Here is a 21,194-nt window from a genome sequence, read left to right as displayed (position 1 = left end):
ATAACTATTTTTGTTGGACAGTGAAGCCTTAACAAGTAGCCCCTGGTTCTACAAAGGGAATACAAATTATATTGAGCAAGTCAATCTCCAATTGCAATGACTTTTCCCCATGATCCCTGATCACAAATCCCCATGTCCTTTTCTATGGAAACACCAAATTGGCACATTACAATGCTATTACGGGGTTATCTATATAATTTACTCAAATATATAAGCTCGTGTTAACATTACTATGTTGTTATAAGCCATTATGCCATTATCAACTAGTTAACAATCTCAAACAAATATGTTTATCAAAATAACATACAAATAACGATCACTTATTATCATCCATTAATAAAAAGATCACAAGCGAGAATGTGTATAGCTCGTGATCGAAATCAAAATCAAAATTAAAATCGAAATCAAAAAAATTATATCTCTCAATATATTTGATTTATAATTAAAATTAAAATTAAAATTAAAATAAATTTTAAATATTTAAATAAATAAAAATTAAATTTTAAAAAATTTGAGATCATCTCATTCTTTTAAAAATTAAAATAAAACTGGACTCCTCCAATCAAAAAATTATAATACGAGCCACACGTTGTCATTTCTATTCCAAACCCATCTTTGCACCACCAAGGATGTCCTAAATGCGCAACCGAAAGGCAGCTGTGCTGTGGTCCCATTTATTATTATTATTATTATTTTAGTCCCCAATTCCCCACCAAGACAATTTCTTTATAGAAATAATAATAAATAATCTGATGGGTCGTCTACGTCGGCACCCTCCTGATTACGTGGCTGTGGTGCAGCGACGTGGCCCTTCGCTTTTTCTATCCGAAGTCGACCTTTTTATTTTCCTAAAACCAACCCAAAAATTTGCTCCCCATTCCAAAACCCTCTGGTCTCACGATGGCCCCGTCCAACCCTTCTTCTCCCTGGGATCTCGTCTTCGGGTGGGAAGTGGGAGCGGAGGGTGAACGGCGGTGGTAACTGGAGAGAACTCTGATGGATTTTGGGCCGGTGAGTCGTGGAATGGTTTGATTTCTTTCTTTTTGGTTAGATTTTTTTTAAATATTATTTGGATTTGGTTTTTGCTCGATCTTGATGGGATTAGTGCTCGAGAGCTTGATTCTTGATTGGATTTTGTACTGTTGTTTGTTCGGTAAAAACAAGTGAATGAAACGAGAGATCTGTTTTGCTGGTTTGTCTCCTCAAGAAAGAAACAAGAAGATATTTTTTTGCTGAGCTGGAAGGGAGGGGAATTTTTTTCAAAATGAATGAACGAGAGATCTGTTTTACTAATTCCTTTCTTCATATCTTTTGCTGGTTTTGTCTCCTCAACAATAATGAAAATAATATTTTTTGCTGAGTTGGAAGGGAGGCGAATCGATATGTACATAGTTTCAATATTGTTTGAAGAAAAAAGAAGGAATTTTTTAGTGGAATATCTCTTTTTTAAAGTCGAAAACACAAGAGAAAGAATAAATTTTGTTGAAGGTTCCTGATTTAAATGATCTTCGGCGTTGGATTTTGTTGGATTTTGCTTTCTGTTTCGAATAATGAGCGACGTCTTCCTTAATGATCTGTCTGCTTTTGGACTTGCTAATAAAGGCTCTTTTGGGTGGACTTGAAAGAGCAGTTTCCTTTTGTGCCCACTGTTTAGGCTGGAACTAAGGACCTCTTCTTGAATGATTTACTGTGTTTGAAAAATTTCAGAAAATTCGAGTGATTAAACTCCTTTTTCTTCTAGTCATATAATCTGGGAATAAGAAGTGGAAAAGGTGACCAGATTAGCAAGCTAAACTACTCAATCGTTCACTGTTCTCAGGGGAGTAGGAGAAAAGAGGAGATGATGCATATTTTGTAAAGCATCTGGATAGAAAGCATAAGCATCAAGTACGAAGGTCAAAGAGACACCTGCTGATAGCTCATATTTGCCCTTTTTCATCTCTCTCTCTCTCTCTCTCGCGTGCGCCGTGCGCGCATGCATGTGCATCTTAGAATTTTCTTCATACAAAATCCTGTGTTTCTGAGGAGTTCCTGCCCTCTTTCCTTGTGGTCTATAACTCATACCTGCATCATATGTGTTCATTTCGTAATAGATTCTTTCAGTCAAATTTAGGGACTTATAGAGGTTTGTTCTCTGATTGTGTCAAGGTTTCTAAACTCTGTCAATCAAAATATGAACTAAGGTCCCACTTTGTCTCAGTCATGATGGAGGACCGAAGAATTTTGAAGTGATTAAGACATCTGGATATGTTGGCTGATATAATTGGAAATATCAGCTAACTTAGTGAATAGGTGACAATTTATTGGTTTACTCATTGATTTCAATGATTAGCGATTTAAAACCCCATAATAAAATTGTAAAAAAAAAAAAGTAATGAATATCTTGGCATTTATTTCAATATTTAACTGGTTATTATCTCACGTCGTATTAGTATATGTTAGAGATAGTAAGAGATGATATTTTATATATATATATATTGTGTCAATGAGTGCAAGATACCCATATGTACTGATTCAGCCATGAGGAGGACCATGCCTTGCACTCTTGCTACCATTCATTTTATCCTGTTTATTTTCAAGCATTCAATTGCTAAATTTAAGATATTATGTGCATACAAATCATGGTATTTCTAATGTGAGCAAATTTGCTTATCTTTTTGGGGGTTTGGTGTTAGTTTTGCCTAGCGATAAGTTTTTGCTTCGGATATCACTATATTCAGACTTAGTTTTCTTGCTAATACCTAGTAGGAAGACCACTAATTTACCATGAACCAGTAAACAATGAAGACTTGGTGAAGATAAAATCCCATGATATTGGCTGCCGCTTCCTAAACCATCTGGCTTCAGCAGATTACATAAATCTTAATAATTATTCTTGTGTTAGACATATTCTAATACATATTTATCATATTTAAAGTTGGTCAGTCTGAGCTATTCTTGGATGTGATATTAGAATAATTACATCAGACCAGCTATGTCTTGTTGTTGCGTTGGCTACCTTGATGTTGTCTTGAACAGATAATGAAGATTACTGGGAAGCTGAAGTCTGGACCAGATCTTTTCTTCTGACCCCAGTGACATCCCAGGAAAACATATTTGATCCATGCAGGGAATGTGGTAGTGACAGTTTAGTTAATGATCTCTTGCTGTACCATTTGCCGTGAAATTGAAGAGTTGGTTTTCTGTTAGCCTGCTTAAAGGTATGTTGGAAGATTATGGAGAAGTGGTTATGGGAAGTGTATGGCTCCTTGTTTTACTAGTGGGACCAGAGATTCCTTGACGTTACCCATTTAGAATCCAGAAGTGCTTTCTAGCATTCAAGCTTCAGTGGACAATAGAAGAGCTTTGAGGTTTTGGTTTAGTTGATTGATTCCAAAGGTAAGAGTAAGATTTAGTAACCCCCCTAACATGTAAGACATGCCAAATTTTTCCAACAGCAATTTAGATGGTCCTTTGGTAATTGCTTGGCAAACCCATAAGCAAACCGATTAACACAAAAGTGAAAGTAAGACTTTTCCTTAAGGTATCTACTTGGTGACTCTGTAATCAACTTCAATTTCATAGAGACACTTCACCGATAACATTATACCTATGTTGATACACAATTTAGTGATAATGATAGCAATGCATTCTTTTATAAAGTTTCAATTGCTGGTATTGGATTTGTAAAGTACAACAAGCTGTAACTGTTAACAGTCATTTCAAAAATTGCTATATTAGAATTATAGAATGCATATTGAAGAGAACAAGGTGGAGAACACTAAAAAGAGTGATATTGAGGAATAGTATAATTATTAGGAAGTTGAAATAGGAATAAATGGAGGAGTTGAGTGGTATGCTGCAAACATGTCAGCATGAGATAGGAGCACCATAATATATTTGTATTCTCAAAGAATCTAGTAGGAATTTACAGAAGAACAAAGTAGTTGACATATAAAGGGCAGAAGAACAGAAAAATAATTAGGTGTAGCATTAGTTTCTTCAAGCTATAACAACATCGATTGCTATGGTTGTCATGCAAGTGAACATGGTGAATCATCTATATTCTGTACTACTCTTGAACCTACAATGGACTTACATTGTGCTGCTAAGTGAATTGAAATCTAAATGCTTGTTTGAGAGCATCAATCAGTTTATGTTATTCCACATAGGATAAAATATTAATAACCAGTCGCTAAGACTTGTTGAAGATGGCCATATAAAAATATAAGCACCAAGTTGCTCAGTTCCCTGAGCCCAACAAAGCATGAGAGAACCATATTTAGATGCTTCTGATGGATAAAAATTTTATCAGCATCAATCACATTTTATTTGTTCTTTTCTTGACAACAAGTTGAGTTTTCACCCCTCTATTGTTATCCAGTTCATAATTGTTTATTTGTAGTCATTAAAGTTGTTAGTTGGTGTACATGATATTAGCTACAATTGTTTTCTAAAACAGTTTATTTTATTCATTTTTTTATCTTTCTTTTTCATGGAATTTTCATGATGTTATGCATTTTTCTTTATCTTTGGCGGTGGGTGGCCTACTTGTATTATATGCAACTTAGTTGGTTCATTACAGTCCAAATTCTAGTTTTTGTCTACTATTAACAAAAGGGCAACCCTTCTATTGGAGTCTTTATCGCCATCTTGGGGCCAAAAAAAAAAAAACCCTCTTCTTTCCTCCATTATCATCAGACCAAAGGCAAAAATTGTTTACATGGTTCTAGAGAATGTCTTACTTGACAATCATCCTCATTCAACAGCCAATCCTTTTCTCTTAATTGGTGAATTAATGTTGCATCTTTTTTATAAATCCTGAACCTAATAAATCTTTTTCCCATCGTTCATCTACATTGAATTTCCAATCAAATGCTTCTCTTATCCTTTTAACATATCGTTTCATCCTCTAATGCATAAATAAGAAAAGCCTAAGTAATCTACATAAAAACATATTTGCAGACATACATGCTATGCCCCATCTTACTGTTTAGAAGACCAAAAAAAGAATAACAAGAACAAATGCTTATGTACATGCATGCATATGTAGATGAATACCATATTCTTTTTTCCTTTTTTTTTTTCTTTTTTTTTTGGTTATTTCTTTCTATCTTTCTTCTCTTATTATTCTTCTCTCTTCCCATCAATGATAGTTGGCAACTATTGGGCCTTAAACTCACACCTACTGGTTTGATCATTTAGAAGCTTATAATGTTCCTTTCATCCATGGTCAAATATGATGGTTCACATTGATGGATCCACTCTTGCACCTTCAAAGTTTGTCATTATGGAAGAAAATAATAAAAAAGAGGCAAGTTCATTGAACAAGTTTTCCAGTCCATCATACAGTAATTGGTGGCCAAAGATCAAATGACTAAGGGATTGGTCATTATGATTTTGACTGTGGAAGTTTACTTCCAACTTATAGATGTTGAGTTTGATAGAATCCATTAGGAAACGATCCAAGACTATCATTCTAGGACCAAGTTATACAGCTAGGATCAAGTTATGCAACTATAAGAAAGAAAAGCTTGCGATAACCATATATCTCAATAAGCTCAAAGAACATCTGGTTGGCTTGTCATCATTCAACACACGTTGCTGATGATGATGGAGTTCATTATCTTCTTGCTTGATGATGATTTGAATATGTTAGTAGCACTGGTGATATCTTTTCCTTCTATTCTTACTTGTGGCCACAAAATTTTGCTTCTTCTATTGCAAGGCTCAATTTCCTTGGTTATCCCTATGCGATGAAATCCTCATTTAGAAAAGTTGTAGCACTGAAGGGAAGATGTAAGAGTGGAAGTTGCTAGAGTTCTGCAATGTGGTTTCTGAAGCATGATTTTGAAACTCATTGATTTGGCTCCACTATATCAACTCTAAGTCATTTTTTTAAATTAAAGGTTTGTTGCATATGGATTGGCCAGCCTTAGCAAAAAGACACAATTAGTTTAGTTGGAGCAATCTATTGTAACTAAATGAAACAGAGAGTCAAGAAGGCTCTCTTGAGTCATATTCCTCAATTAAAGTTATGGTGTTATTAATAATGGTTTATAGTGGTATGGGAGTGTCCTAGGTTCTTTCTTATGATCAGTCATCTTAACACTGTTTTTGGAAGCAGTTGTGGGGACAAGTGTCTGAAGCAGGTATACCACCCAAGTAGAAGTCTCATGCTGCTAAAAATAACCTCATTTTAAAAACAAAAGCAGAAAATTATGATATTTAGTACTGCAGATGAATACAGAGCATTGTATTTGTCACTGCTCTGACAATGCTATCTTTCATTTAGATTTCAGCAGTTGCTGAGTCTTTCATTTCTTGTAGGCTTCTCTTGAATGAATCTGAATACTACTTCAGAACACTTGGGAATCATTGTGTCAACTCTGGAGTGGCTTCACATTGATTAGTTAGCTCAGAAGATTTGACTCTTCAAAAAGGATATCATGTCAGACCCCGTTGTACAAAGATATGACAACAAAGAAGATACACAACTCCTTTTGAGTAATGTGAACGTTAGAGAATCTTGTTATCAATACCAATCACAGGGATGGCACACTGGATGCGCGTAGAAGCAGTTCAACCAGTTCTAAATGTTGTACCACTTCGGATGCTCAATACCAAGAAAATATTGTTAAAGAACAGGGGTACTTGCCACTTGAAACTACAAAATCTATAGAGGCCAAAATATTAAGCACAGATATGAACCAAGTAAAAACCTCTGCAAACAAGGGTGTGCATAGAGCTGAACTAATGAACTAAATGTGATTTCAGATGTTCACCAGACCACTGAATCTGTGAGAGCTGAAAATCGACAATGTAAGATTATGAACAATTCTGTGGTGCAGAAAAAAATGAAGTTACTTGATGCTAAAGCAGCTGTATCAGATACATTATCTGTTCATAAGTTGCCAGATTCTTCTGTAGAATGGGAAAAGTTCAATACATATCGTATCATGAATTCAGAAAATGGTAGTTCAGAATTGAACCACTTTCCCATGTTTGACATCAACTGCAAAATGGAGAGCATCTTGAATCCAAAAAAAAAGTCTGCACATGGTGCTCTAGCTGGTGGTTTATCTGAGCCTCAAATACTACTGAATGAAACTAATTTGGCTCCCCATGTAATAGAAATTGCATCAGAAGACCAGCAGCTTAAAATGGAAAGGATGACACAAAAAAACCAAGATATTGAATCTTGTCAAGATGAGTTTACAGGATCAATCTCACACTCAGCAATTGAAAGATTAAAATTATTTGGATCAGATATGAGGCCTTGTGATTTGACTAAAGGAGAAAGTGATCCTTCAAGCTTAGAGAATGTGTTTAAGGAGCATTCTCTAAATGCAACCGTCACCGGTTTGGAACATGTGTTTTGTAATATCTCCACCAATGCTGCATTCATGATGTTGGGAATGAAAGGTGATGACAAAATAATTGCTCGTGATTTTAAGAGGTCATGGTCGAGGGTGAGCAGTGGGTCCGCACAAATACCTAGAGACTCTTGCCCTGGCAATTTTCCTCTTCAATTATTAACTAGTGAACCAAATGAAGAGCTACTTGATGTTTCTACACAGAAAAGCTTTCTAGGGTTGAACAAATTAGATGATATTGGATATCTTCATCATGTATCACATCAAATGCCCATCTGTTCCAATCATGATATGGAAACACTGAGAGTGCAGACCACTTTGAATAGTGTGAACAAAAGAATAGGAGAATGTCAGAAACTTTTTGATTCAGCCGAGAATTTGTTAATAACAAAGAAGATGGGCACGGACTTGTCTCATGGAAAACTAATGATTGAAAAGTCAATGGATTCTGCCAAAATCAAAGGATCTCCCTTCTTCCAAATGCTAGAATTACCTTCTATTTCACAGTACATTGGCATCCAATGTGATGATCTGCAGCCTCTAGTAAAGTCAAGCAACATTGGGGACAGCGAAGATGGCATTGGCATGTATACTCTGGAAACACAGAATGAACCATCATTTAAGACTGATACAATGTTTATTCGTGTTGATCAGGTACCAAGCTCTCCAGCAGGTACAAAACTAATTACAGCTTTTTGTATGATTAACCTATAGTGAACTTAGGTATAAAACGATGCTTCAACATTCTCTTGCTCAGAAAAAGTATCTGCAGACCTAACTGCATCACTGGGGGGAAAATGTTATAGCACTGCATTAGTCTAGACTCTGGAGTCTAGACCTTACTTTTAGGAGCACTTAGATAGATATAGAATACCTATTCTTTTTGCTTGATCATTCTTTTGTCTTCATGTTTTGCAGGTGAAACTTCTTCCAGAGTGCAAGAGGTATAGGCAATCAACATGTCCTCATGCATTAGCTTAAGCATATTTATATATATATTTTTTGATCACTGAAATATCCATAGATAACATTATTTAGACTCCTAAGCTGTAAAATTTTGCAACTGCATCTTCTTGAGCTTGTTTTAATTGTTTAACAAAAAAAACCTACTTATTGCTTTATTTAAGTCATACATCCAGATATAAGGGTAACATTTGAATCCTCAAAACAGAATGCATATATTTAGTTGATTTCTCAGCTATGCATCAATTGGACCAACAATGACCCAAAAGATAGATCTAGCGAGCAAGTGTATATGGAAGCCTATAAAACTGAACATCCACGTACTGCATCATCATCCACACATCTTGAAACAAGTACTGACCAAAATTTAGTGGATTTGAATGATTCTAAACTACAAGTAAAATCAAATACTGTATCATATATCAAATGATATGATTTTATTTTTTTAAGCATTTGTATGTTGTAGAGTGTAGACCATTCTAAAAGCATAGATTTTCAACCCCAATGTATTTTCACTTTTCGGATTTCACCCAAATCCTATTAGCAAGATTCTCCCTCTCCCTGTGTGCGCGCCGCGCATCTCTCTATCTCTCTCCATCACCCATTCATCTATCTCTACATATTTTTTGTGCATGGATTGTCCATATGCATATGCATACATAGATATTTTACATTGTGCTCAGTATATAAATCATGTAATACTATTAACAAGTTTGTAATCATGTCACCGACAAAGTAGAGAAAGGTATATGCAAAGTCTACATGGAGTTAGTATGTAACTATGTATACTCGAACACCTACACATCTGATATTCATTAGTATGTCATATTAATCCAAACAAACTGTAGTCTTTCATCCAAGGACAATGCATCTCCGGGTTGATCTGACAACCTGCAATTTTTAGCTTCACCACAATATGACCCCACAACTTTGGTATGCAGTTGCTTATCCATCTGATTTTATTAAAGATCTGGAGAAATGAAGATTGACTGGTTTCTCTTGTTTATGAATTGCATATCAAAAGTAATATTGTAAAAAGGAACAAAGGCAAGAGAAGGTTTTTGGTAGGAATTGATTAATGAAGATGGTATGTCACTGGAGTGGGTGTTGATAGAGTGGGTGCTAGAAATCATGCAGAAGATCCTGAACAAGGTGCCATACGGCGAACGGGGAAATCTGTACGGACGGGGGAAGGCACGATCGGGTAAAATCGACAGCATCGAAAAAAAATGGAAAGAAAAAGAGAGAGAAGAGAGAAGGGAGGAGGTGGAGCGTCGGAGGCGGTGGCTGCAGTCGTGGAGGACTTTTGAGCCCCGTATCGTCCGATAGGACTTTCAAGAGAGCAAAAAAGAGAGAGAGAGCGCTCGGAGGGGGGCGGGGAACCTATCGGACAGACGGTGCCTCCGTTGCGAGGCTCCCGGTGGCCGACGAGCCGACGCCGACGGTCTGAGGGTGGTCGAGCGGGCGGAGCCCCTCCGCGGCTCTGCCCCCTTTTTCTTTTTCGAAACAGACGTCGCCGACGAGCCGATGCCGACAGTCTGAGGGCGGTCGAGCGGGCGAAGCCCCTCCGCGGCTCTGCCCCTTTTTCTTTTTCGAAATAGACGACGTCTGTTTCGATTTTTTTTTTTTTTTTTTTAACTTATGAAGTCGGCAACTGGGTTGCCGACTTAAGAGTTTTTTTTTAAAAAAACAAAAATCATGAAGTCGGCAAACGAGTTGCCGATTTAAGAATTTAAAAAAAAAAAAACAAAAATCGTGAAGCCGGCAAATCGTTTGCCGACTTCACTTTAAACTATGTTTTTAAAAATTTGCGAACAGGCGATGCCTGTTCACGCTGCACGCAGTACGGTCGACGAGCAGTGGGTCTTCGCGGCGGTCTTTTCTTTTTTTCTTCTCTTTCTCTCTCTATTTCTCTCATTTCTCTTTTTTCTTCCGGTTCGGATCGTTTTTGTACGGTATGACCTACCGAACCGTACTGCCCCGAACCGCTACTTCACCTTTCTGACATTTTTAACAAGTCAGCATTATGGTTAATAGGTGTTGGGATGGTCTTTTATTTTCTTGGGACGTCTTGATGGCACTGCTTATATCTCTAGACTCAGATATTCAACTCTTAATTATGTTGGCTTTACCAACCATGATAATTTGTTGTTTTTTTAAGGGCCTTTAGATAATTTGTCCATATTGTAATACCTTTGCATCATACATCTCTGGTAATTTACTGACATGTTTCTGATATCATTTAGTACATAGGCGATTATAGCATGTATGACTTTATCAAAATGAGAGAGAGCAGGTTAATAGGAGAAAAAGGTTAGGGAAAGGAGGAAGGTGATCTCATAGATGAGACATTCATCCAGGATTTGTTATTTTCTGTTCTTCCTCCTCCACTGGTGTGGCCACATAGATTTAGATTTCATTCACCACATATTTTTCCAGATTAGTGTTACTAATAATCATTATAATTCTACTTCTTGTGTCATCTTAAGACTAAAACACAGCCATTCTTTTTCCTGATGTGACTGATGCTCTTATTTATGAGATTCATTGTACACTGCATATATCTGCATCTTTAACTGCACTAGACCTTCCTAACATGCAGTTATGTGCAGAAAGGTTGCTACTGGTTGCGTACCCCTATTGTCTAATGCAGTGCTTAGATGTTTACATGCATATTATGATTAATCAACACACCATTAAGATGATGATCATATTATTGTTATTAAACTATAAATTCCACAGGGTGTTGTGTGCCCTAACCTGTCAAAATCTGAGTCAACAACAGCTTCACCAGTCAAACATGATGGAAACGAAGATGCAGAAACCGAGTTATGTTATATGAATGTTGAGCATCCAACTTCTTTAGAGAGAGAAGCTGTATGACTAACAGGGAAATGAGCACATCTAGAACTGAGAGCATGGATGCAGGTCACATTCTCTCTCATGTTGAGAAGCCAAATAATTCAAATACCAGGACCCTGCTGGAAAGTTCAGTATGTGCAGATGCAAGCAGCAGATGGGTTAAACGTCTCAGACATAACTGTTCAGATTCTCTGCCCTTGATTCTAAGAGATTGAAAATTGGGGATGGTCGGTCAAGTAGAGAAGTTGGTACCTTGTTCGGTAGAGTACTTAATTATAGCAAACCCAGCTCTGATTTTGTGAAATGTCTTCAAGAACAGCAGAAGCATGATAAGACCATGCTGTTACCACATAATGGTGTGCATTCCTCCGGGGTATCAGTAAAAGAAATGCATTTTTGGATTAGAAGATGGTGTTGTAATAGTCCTCAAGCAGCACCTGTTCAAGCAAAACTAGCAACACCAGTGCTATGTGAGCCAGAAAACTCAAAAGTTGTACCTCAAAATTTTGATGGGAAACAATTACCAAGCATTGCAGCTATGGCACTGATGGGGAAAGCAATAAACAATTTTCAGCCATGTGAATTTCAGAGAAGGGGGTCTTCTGTAGTCTGGAGAACAGAGGGATTCTGAAGATCACATGGCTTTTTATGAAGTAATGATGATTAAACTCAACCTAGGCTTCCTGTATACTGCAGCCCAGGAGGCGCAGAAACTGATGGATATGTCTAGTAAACTTGGTGTAGATACTGTTTTGGTCAGTGAAAGGGGCTAAAATTAACTGAGGTTGGGAGGTCGGCAAGATTCAGCATTGCACCTGTACGTTTCTTACCCAGCTTTTTGAATTTATACGGTATCATTAAGGGTCATGTCTTGGGCTTCTTTCTTTTTTTCGTTTTTCTTTTTTTTGTGTGTGTGTGTGTGTGTGTGTTTACCATCAAGGAACCTGACTTCCATAGTTTGTTTTTAACATATTCTTTTGTCATCCTTCGTTTCATAGGTCATAGGCTCCCTTAAAGTTTCTAGGATTTAAAATGTTTTTATAAACTTTGATTTTATATTCATGCTGCTAGAATTTTCTTTTTTTATGTAGTTTGCAAAACCCTAATTCATCTAAATGAGAGCTGCAAGTCGCCAAAGATGATAATGGTTGTTGGTCAACAATAACTTCAAAACCCTAACTTGCAAAACTGTGCAAGTTAGGCATCTCTAAGCATATGTACGTGTGTAGATACATATGTATGTGTGTGAATATCCAAACATGTGTATGTATATGTGTACATACATATGTATATGTATGTACCTACATATGTATGTATGTATTTATGTATATAACTATGTAAGCAAGGTTTTTCGTCCCAGTGGGATGGAGGGCATCCCGGCCGTCCCATCTCGTTCTTTTGAGAAAACAGGATCGGGATAGGTTCGGGACTTTGAAACCCATTCATGTAGGGAAAGAAGAAGAAAGAGGAAAGAAAGAATGGAAGATGGCAAAGGGAAAAGTGAAAAGTGAAAAAGAAGAAGATGAAGACGAAAAACAAAAGAAAGAAGGGAAGGGAGAAGAAAAAGAAAGGAAGAAAGGAAAGAGAGAGAAGAAAAAGGAAAAAAAGAAAAAAAAGAGATGACGAAAAGAAAGGAAAAAGAAGGAAAGAAAGAAAGGTAGAACAAAAAGAAAGAAAAGAAAGAAAGAAAAAAAAAGATAGGAGAAAAAAAAGAGGAGAGATGGATGATATCCACCGGAATGCATGATCGAAACGAGATGGAATAGTAGGGCTTCCATTCCATGGAGATACTGGGACACCTCCGTCCCATGGGATTTAAAATCTTGTTTGTAAGTATGCATATATGTATGTATTCATGTATGTTTTATGTACATATATATGTGCATGCGTATGTATATACATATCTACATATGTATGCATGTATATATGTATGTATCTACATACTTACGTAGTTAGGTCCTAAGAAATTTTTGAAAGTAAAAATAAAAGTTTTGTAAAGCTTTCCAGGAGCTGTTACGCCACCATCAGTTATGATCTGAAGTTTAGATCATAGTTCAAGTGGAACTTGGAATAGCAATGAAAATGCCTAGTAAATCTCTCTATTCTGGAATTGTGCTCGTTGTCCAGTTGCTCCTGGTCTACTGTTCTTTTGAAACTTAGGACACATTTCCATTAATCTGGTTGCTCCTAGTAAATTTCTCTCCATTTTGGAACTGTGCCCATAATCCAGTTGTTCCTTGTCTATAGTTCTCTTTGGAACTAAGGACACATTTCCATCAATCCAATTTTATTTCAAATAACTTACGGGACCATTGGAGCTGAATTTCTAAGCACTCGTGTCAGAAGTTTTTTGTTTTCTTCCCTCAAAGTGATTTGCAGGTTCCAGAAACCATGTTTCAAATATAATTGCATGCGAATCTTGAGGTATAGTGTGCATATGCCTCTAGTTCACCTACATAATTTGAGTGGTGCTGACATTTTTTTGAATTATTTCTTTTTCCTTACCTGGAGAGTGATACATTTTATGTTTCACTTGATCTACAGAGCAAATATTTGGCATGGTATGCACAGGTTATGCTCGAATTTGAAGCTTGCAGGTACAGCCAATCATGTTATCAGCTTTTCTTGGTTAACTCTCTCTGAAGTTTTGACCAAGCACTGTCATTGAAATGTGAACCCCGACATGGTTTGTTGACGTCGAGAAACAAAGAGTGTCTAATAAAATCAAATGTCAAACACTACTATTTTCCATCATTTTCCTTTATATTATTTTCAGCATGTTGTGCCTCAATGGATGTTGTTAGATGGTTTTGCTTGTGTTGCTGATTCCTTTCCAATGCTTGGTAGCTTCGACATGCAGAGTGCATGTGATTTACCCAAGTACAAAGAATACTTGATTAAGATGGAGTTTTATGATTCAAGGGTTTAGCACAATACATGGCAGGGTTGTATAGGGCACCAATTACCTTGTGACGTGTGGAAATGGAGCTTTTTCGGCTACCAGGCTGGGCCACAAAGAACCTCTCCCATGAAAGTCTTCAAAGTTTCTGCATGCCGAGCAAGGAAATCCAACCTTATGTTGTTCAAGCCACAACCAAGTAAGGCAAGATAAAGCCCAGCACTACAACATTGATGTCTGAAACCAACACCACAGCAAGGAATTTCAGAGATGACCACATTGCAGGTAAGAGCCATGAACTTCAGAGATAAAAGCATTTGCCAGATGAATATATTGGATGTGACCAAAATGAACAAAGACATATCTAATAGAAGACAGAAGCGTTCAGGAAACAGTTAATAAATCAGCACGCCAACTAGCTTCAGCTCTCTCGGCTGCCATCGGCTATTACCGCTACAACTTCCCTTGGGTTACCTGGGAGATCACCCTCTGGTATGGGGCTTGTTAGCTTATCATTCCGCCTTCTAGCTTGGACATTCTGCTTCTGTGGTAGTCTTATGCAGTGCAGAGGCTTTGCTTGATCATTAGACTGCAGTGCAACAGTGGCACAATGGCAAGTTTAACTTCCACCTTTACTGAATTTAGCATGGCCTCATTTACACAGTAGTTGGCTTCCAGGACAATGCAAAAAGTCCAGTTACGAAGGTCAGATAATTAGTCTGCACAATCCATTCATCTTAATCTTTTCATGCGAAACAGGGAGATTCCCTGCAGACCAGCTCCTACCAAAAGGAAACAGGGAAAAATCTTTCAGAGGCATCAAGGAAAGACCATGATACTACAGGGGCTTTCAGGACTGCCTCAAGGGTTTCCGGATTCTGTTACTGAAGATAACAGAAAGAAGTAATGCTTGTAGTTGTCTAGTTCTTGGGCCAAAATAGAAATTACAAACAGAAAGGCAAATCATGTGACACGCTGATGCATGATAGGAAAGGTTGCTGGTTACAATTACAGCAATTTCTTACATCCATTGCTGAAATTGGCATCAGAATTTCTCTAAACATGAGAAGCTAAGAATTTAATGCTCTCGGATCATCATTCCATCCTCCACATGGCACCCAGCCTGCGCTAGAGCTGATTTGAAGAATCCACCCCCATCAATTCTTGAATCCATGCATGGTGGAGAGAACTCTGAGATGATGTCTCTGAGCATGACGACACCCTCAAGCTGTCCTGATTGATTGACTATGAAAGTGCAATCACTCCCAGATGCCACCAGATGCTCCATGGCTTGTTTGAGGGTGTCAGTCTTCCGGTTGGTTGTCGGGGTGCCTATTTGAGGAAGGAACTCATTCTTTAGGCAGAGAGCCCCAATGGAAGCACGTGTTTTCTCTGCTGATGAATCGGTGCCCGCATCGCTTCTTGCAGTGTTGGATTTTTTGATGAATTCATCAATGGTGAGGCACCTGAAAATGCAAGTGTTTTGCATCAGCTCTTGTTTTTATCAAAGTTGCGATAATAAGTGACGAGAACAAGGTTGTTCATTGACAATAGTCTAACAAGAGCAACTTTTTTCACTGATAATTTTCCAATTTGTATGCATACTATTTTAATTTAAGTTTAAGATTATAACAGAAGTGATAAGCTTCAATAACTGTTCAGAGTTTCAATGTAGAGTGATGATGGCACCATGTCAAGGATTAGTTTGTGAAACTTTCTTAACAACAGATGACCAATGCATATTGAAATATCTGACCTTTAGCGCAGACATTGTTCATAATAAAAAGCCAATGGGACTTGGTCTGCTAGTTCAAACCTCTTCTTAGCTCTTGCACAAGGAAGATGCCCTCAGTTCAAACTCAGAAATTCATTTTTTTTTAAAAAAAAAAATCTTCCAAGGTAAATGATCATTAGCTTGAATCCTCTTATAATCAGCTAAAACAATGATTTTGAACCTGTAACATGGATGGATGTTTATAACTCTCAGCAATAATTTCGCAAGAAAAAATGTTATCATGAAACATGAACATAACAGTTCATTATCAATTTCTAAATTTTGAAATAAAGCTCAGACATCTAATCAATCAAGTTACTGTTGTTACATTGATGTTGAAATAAGAAACAAAACAAACTCATTAAATCAAGCAGGATTGTGGTTCCATGTTGTTTATATCTTTGCCTTTATTTTTTTTTTCTTTTTTTTCTGTGTTTTTATTTTTATTTTCTTCTGGAGGAAGTTATCTTCAGGTTGTTGCCCCAACCTTACATATGGTGTTACTGCCACAGTTAACGAAGATGGTGATCGAACTTACTTCCTATTGTTGAATATGGACTCATCCTCCAGAAGAAGATAAACATCACTGCACCTCACACACCCCAGCAGGGTTCCAGTTTTTCGATCGAGCACTGCAACTCCATCAATTTGTTTCTCCCACAGCACGTGCAATGCATCTGCCAAGCTTTGATCTGCAAATACATGAACAAACCCACCAGCATTCCTGAACCTACGCAGAACATATATAAATTAGTTTAGCATACCTTTTCTCAATCCTACCTTGATTTGGTTTATAGTTGATCATATAACTAATACAACCTTGCATCCAATTTATCCTACTATTTAAGCTTTTTTAGGCTCTGTCTTCTTTCCTTGTTGCAGTCAAGTAGATCAATCATATTAATGTCTGAATTACAGACTTTATAGCTCTGGCAATGTAAACATATCGGATCCCGGTATAGATGGGCAGATGTGATTCTAAAGTGTCACAATGTGTGATCGAACACTTTCCAACATTCCATTCTTTTCCACTGGAAACATATTGGCCCTCCTTTTTTATTATGTTCAGACCAAAAATAAAATTTTGCGTCACTTCTTCTGACTTACCCAAATTCCTAAGGGCCCTCTCCGCAATTTGGTCAAACCATTCCAGTCCACAAGACTGGAGAAGCAGCTGAACCACTGCACTCTAAGACAACAAAAGCATCTTATTATCTTTTCAAAACAAATATATCACAATTAACTATCCCTGTTGGAGATCATGCATTAAAATAAATTAGATATATAGTATTAATTACCTGAGTAATGAAACCAATGACACGAGAATTGGATGACTCAACAACTGGTACTACTTTCAATCTGTGGTGTTTCGAGAAGAGCATCAGCACATGAAAAAGTGAGTCAGCTACTTGAACAGGGAAGAAGGGTTCCCATAAGAATGACTTTGCTAGCTCCCCAATCTGTTTAAGATAGTCCTGAATTTAGTAGACATGGATGAATAGGGAATGCATTATCGTCAAGGAAAAGGCATTATGGTGAAGCAACTTCCTCAAGTTCTAGTAGCATAGCTAACGTCGTTCCAAAGAAGAATGCTAGTGTTATTATCCATGGAACAAACACCATCCTGTTGTTCGATCATCTTTATTGAGATTGAGTCAACATGGAAGAACACTTTGGTGAGTCCGGTGGATTAAAATTTTATAGGTGACATTGTAGACTCAGGGAACTGTGTTTGTGCATAAATCAAGGCATCTGATTTCAGCTGGATTAAAATGCAACCATGCTACAGATCATTTTGTGCATTAAAGCGATCTAATATTTGCTCGGCTTGCGGAACCAAGCTGTCAAACATTCATAGGATTAAGTTTATGAATGTCAAGAAATTGGCAAGGCTTACCTTGGTTCCTCCAATTTGAGATGTTTGTTCTAACATGGAGAGAAACCCTAGGAAGTTGCTTTTGGATTCAAGCTTCACTTTTTCAAATTCCTAGTGAAGAATAAACAAAGTATTATGAAACTGAAGAAAATATGTGGATCCTTGATTAAAATCCATAAATAGAAACCATAATGTCAAAAGGCACTTGAGTATGACCATCAAGAGGAAAACTCAGCATGACTCAACATTTGGAGTTATTTATGAGCTTATCATTGGAATGAAGCTGCACATGAAGCAAAAAGGTTTAAAAAAAAAAAAAATCTGAGACATCATTTTTTTTCTGGGAGGAAAGTACCATGATGACTTGTTCTTAGTCATAACACTTGCTGATGAAAGAAATGAAGTGAAGATCATTTACCTCGAGGCACCACAAGACCATGCTTGAAAATTCAATGAAGCCTACATCCCGATCAACAAATTCCTTGAAATCAGAATTCACATTGCCCACAATTGGTGCACCAGATACATTTTTGTCATACAACAAACGGATCACATCTTGTACACAGTCATCAGATTTTATCTCCAGAACTGTACAGAATTGATGACACATGAATGATGCCTCCAAACAATTTCAACTTACAATACAAGACATCCATTCAAGCAGAATAAATAAGAACAGACAAAAGCATGTAGCGCCATCTAAGTTGGATTTCGGAATCTACAGCATAACTATCTTTATCTGAAGTCGTATTTCTAAAAAGGGTACTTCAAAGAAAAATCACATCTCTTTCTTAGCAAAGCAGAAATTATGCCACATAAAAAGGGAGAACAAGCCATCACGTGGGTAGGAGACCACCAATTTATTTAACGATCTTTTTTTTTTTTTTCTTTTTTAATGATGACGTTGGCATGTGGTTGCAATTTAAGTTGAATCCTAGTGCCCAATTTGTGCCTCAGATGAGTGCAGTTCCAAACCAAAATTCTTTCCAGTGTAAGAGGATTTTAAACGGATACTTGTCAGTAAAATGAGCTTAAATTCCAATAACCAACAAGCCTTGCTCTTCTAAAACAATGGCATTTTATTAACACACATGATAATGACTAGAATGTAAAAATAATTTTAGATGGTTGGCATCATTTAAGAGTCAACTGTAAAATAATCTCAAACCTCAATGAAACATATGTTGATCTGCTGAGCTTAGGCAATACGACAGGCAAATCTTAAAGTTCGGCAATAAATCTAAAAGATCCACTTTCTAGATTCTAATAGACTTATCCGGATTTGGACTTCTAGTACTGCTTAAGTACTACCAGCCTCCCTCTCCGACGTGAGGCGTCTTTTGCGGGACAAAACCGTGCGGGGCGGGGTGCTGACCGGGTCAAAGGCCTGGGCCCCGTTCCAGAGCGGACAATACCTCACGCCGGGTGGAGGTGATGGGTTGGTATGACTAGGCAATAGACCTCAACAATTGGCACCGTCTGTGGGAACCCGTCCCCTACCTGCGCAGTAGTACTCCCTTACTGGGGGGCTTTGTTGTGGGATGGGCATCGAGGGCATTGAGCCCGAAAGTCCCATACCGGATACAATCAAGGGACTCTACTGCTTAAGTACTATCAGCCTCCCTCTCCCACGTGAGGTGCCTTTTGCTGGACAAAACCGTGCGGGGTGGGGTGCTGACCGGGTCAAAGGCCTGGGCCCCGTTCCAAAGCGGACAATACCTCACACCGGGTGGAGGTGATGGGTTGGTACGACTGGACAGTAGATCTCAACAAATCTTATTACTAGGCTGGAGTTAGATTTTACAACCACAAAACTGAAGCAGAGTTTCCAGTTCTGTATGAATAATAATTAACAAACAGACAAATGAGAAAACAAATTTCATTAAGATGCCCATGTTGGCGTGGCAGTATCCAAATAATAATTCAAAAACAAAATTTAAAATTGTCAACTTTCTACTAAAATCATGAAAAACTCCAATCATATTAAGTGAATCAATTTAGGACTCATGTCATCCTTGAGTCTCTTTCCATGTTATCTAATCAAACATCAGCCCTTTGTTTTTTCTTTTTTTTTTTTTCAATCCCTGCTTAGTAGTCAGCCAACATCAGCAACCAAGAGTATGAACACCTATCACATTCTTAATTATAAGGAAAGTATCTAGCATTTCTCTGTCCCAAGGAGATCACATTGGCAAAAAAGCTTCCTCTCTTATTGAAGAAGGACTAAAAGGATACGTACCAGGAGACGAGTTACGGATGCCAGGGATTGTATCGATGGGAATATTATCCAGAAAAGACTGGAGCGCGCGACTCGAATCAACTTCGCCCTTGCCGCGATCTCCTCCCAAGCTTGAGGTGACGACTCCCTTGTTCTCCACCAACCCAATCCCACCACCACTCTCCTCCACCTTCCTCAAGTCCATTCCCCTCTCTCTCTCTCTCTCTCTCTACCTTCCTTGGGTCTTCAATTCTTCCAAGCAGTTTTCTACCAAAAAAAAAATTCTTCCAAGAGGTTGGCGCTCCAACTGACAGCTGCCCATGACACGTGCCACGTGGCAGACGTAAAGGCGCAGATCTTTCTCCACGTGTGCTATGACAGACCATATCTTAGGAAGCCGATCCAACGGTCGTCTGCTATATATCAATTCAGTTGCTGCAATACGATTTGGTCGGGCTCTGTTTTGCTGCTTTTCCGGTCCATGCTGGGCGTCAGCATTGCGCAGTCATGTTCAGCCCAACCCAAGTTTGGTTTGGGCTTTGATTGGCTTTGGGTCGACAAACCCATGTTGGGTTGCATTTATTTAGCCTAAAGAACTCTCGCCTACAGACTTGTTGAGTGTTTAGTTGTTTCGAAGTGGTCTGGAATCACTTCCCGTTCCAAGAGAAATTAGGGCATATTTAGTCTGATAGAGTTGAATTCTGAAATAGAAATGAGATTAAGTAACTCTTATTCTAAGCTCCAATCTCCGCTCTCCTACAATATTCAAATTCTATTCTGATTTCGATTCTGATTTTAGTCACGACCAAACACATCCAATGATATGGCCATATTCCAATTCTCATCGCAATCCATTCGAATGCCGCTTCCCGCCGTGAACCAAAGATGCCCTTAGCCTCAAAAATGCTGGATATAGCGTGGCTGGTGGGGAAAATTTAAACTAGGGAGCATTTAAATTTGGAGCTAAAATTTTGCAGTTGAAGAATCCGGGTGTTATAATAGAAGCAATGGGGTCAATTTCAAGCCGTGTTTATGCAAAATTAATCCTGTTCTCTGCTTTCTGATCCAAAATTATGATTTAAACTACAAGGCTACAGTTAGACAATTTCAAGTAGGTTTTGACAGCGTTTGGGAGTAGATACAGCATTGACTTCAATAGAATGCGACACAAACATTTGGACAAAATGTATTTGATGCAATCCAGTATTGCCTCTCATATCTTACAGCCATTTGTTTAGGATCGTATT

At 37.8% G+C, this 21,194-nt stretch overlaps 1 protein-coding gene and 1 non-coding gene across 2 annotated transcripts; one reads left to right on the top strand and one right to left on the bottom strand.

The window, feature by feature from the left end:
- The first annotated feature begins 864 nt into the window (after nucleotides 1–864).
- LOC105047180 (uncharacterized) lies at nucleotides 865–13,971 on the top strand. Its single transcript, XR_012142043.1, has 6 exons — nucleotides 865–1,011; nucleotides 1,820–1,887; nucleotides 6,310–8,028; nucleotides 8,274–8,299; nucleotides 11,061–11,997; nucleotides 13,725–13,971. It is a non-coding gene; the product is annotated as an uncharacterized protein (transcript).
- A 403-nt stretch (nucleotides 13,972–14,374) lies between these two features.
- On the bottom strand, nucleotides 14,375–20,192 carry LOC105047218 (SNF1-related protein kinase regulatory subunit gamma-1). Its single transcript, XM_029265386.2, has 7 exons — nucleotides 19,969–20,192; nucleotides 18,148–18,317; nucleotides 17,751–17,840; nucleotides 17,152–17,313; nucleotides 16,957–17,042; nucleotides 16,392–16,583; nucleotides 14,375–15,545 (listed from the first exon to the last, which is right to left on the bottom strand). Exons 1-7 carry the CDS (start codon nucleotides 20,150–20,152, stop codon nucleotides 15,158–15,160), a joined length of 1,272 nt encoding a protein of 423 aa, XP_029121219.2. The 5' UTR covers nucleotides 20,153–20,192; the 3' UTR covers nucleotides 14,375–15,157.
- Nucleotides 20,193–21,194: the final 1,002 nt, after the last annotated feature.

Source organism: Elaeis guineensis, chromosome 6, assembly GCF_000442705.2.
Source record: "Elaeis guineensis isolate ETL-2024a chromosome 6, EG11, whole genome shotgun sequence".
Classification (NCBI taxonomy): Eukaryota; Viridiplantae; Streptophyta; class Magnoliopsida; order Arecales; family Arecaceae; genus Elaeis; species Elaeis guineensis.
The sequence above is the reverse complement of the archived record's forward strand: the minus strand, read 5'-3'. Positions and strand labels throughout refer to the sequence as shown.

Coding starts and splice junctions, on each gene's coding strand:
- LOC105047218 (XM_029265386.2), bottom strand. CDS start 20,152: ATGGACTTGAGGAAGGTGGAGGAGAGTGGTGGTGGGATTGGGTTGGTG. Junction 17,841..18,147: donor TGGTCTTGTGGTGCCTCGAG/GTAAATGATCTT, acceptor ATTCTTCACTAG/GAATTTGAAAAAGTGAAGCT. Junction 17,043..17,151: donor TCATTGGTTTCATTACTCAG/GTAATTAATACT, acceptor TTGTTGTCTTAG/AGTGCAGTGGTTCAGCTGCT.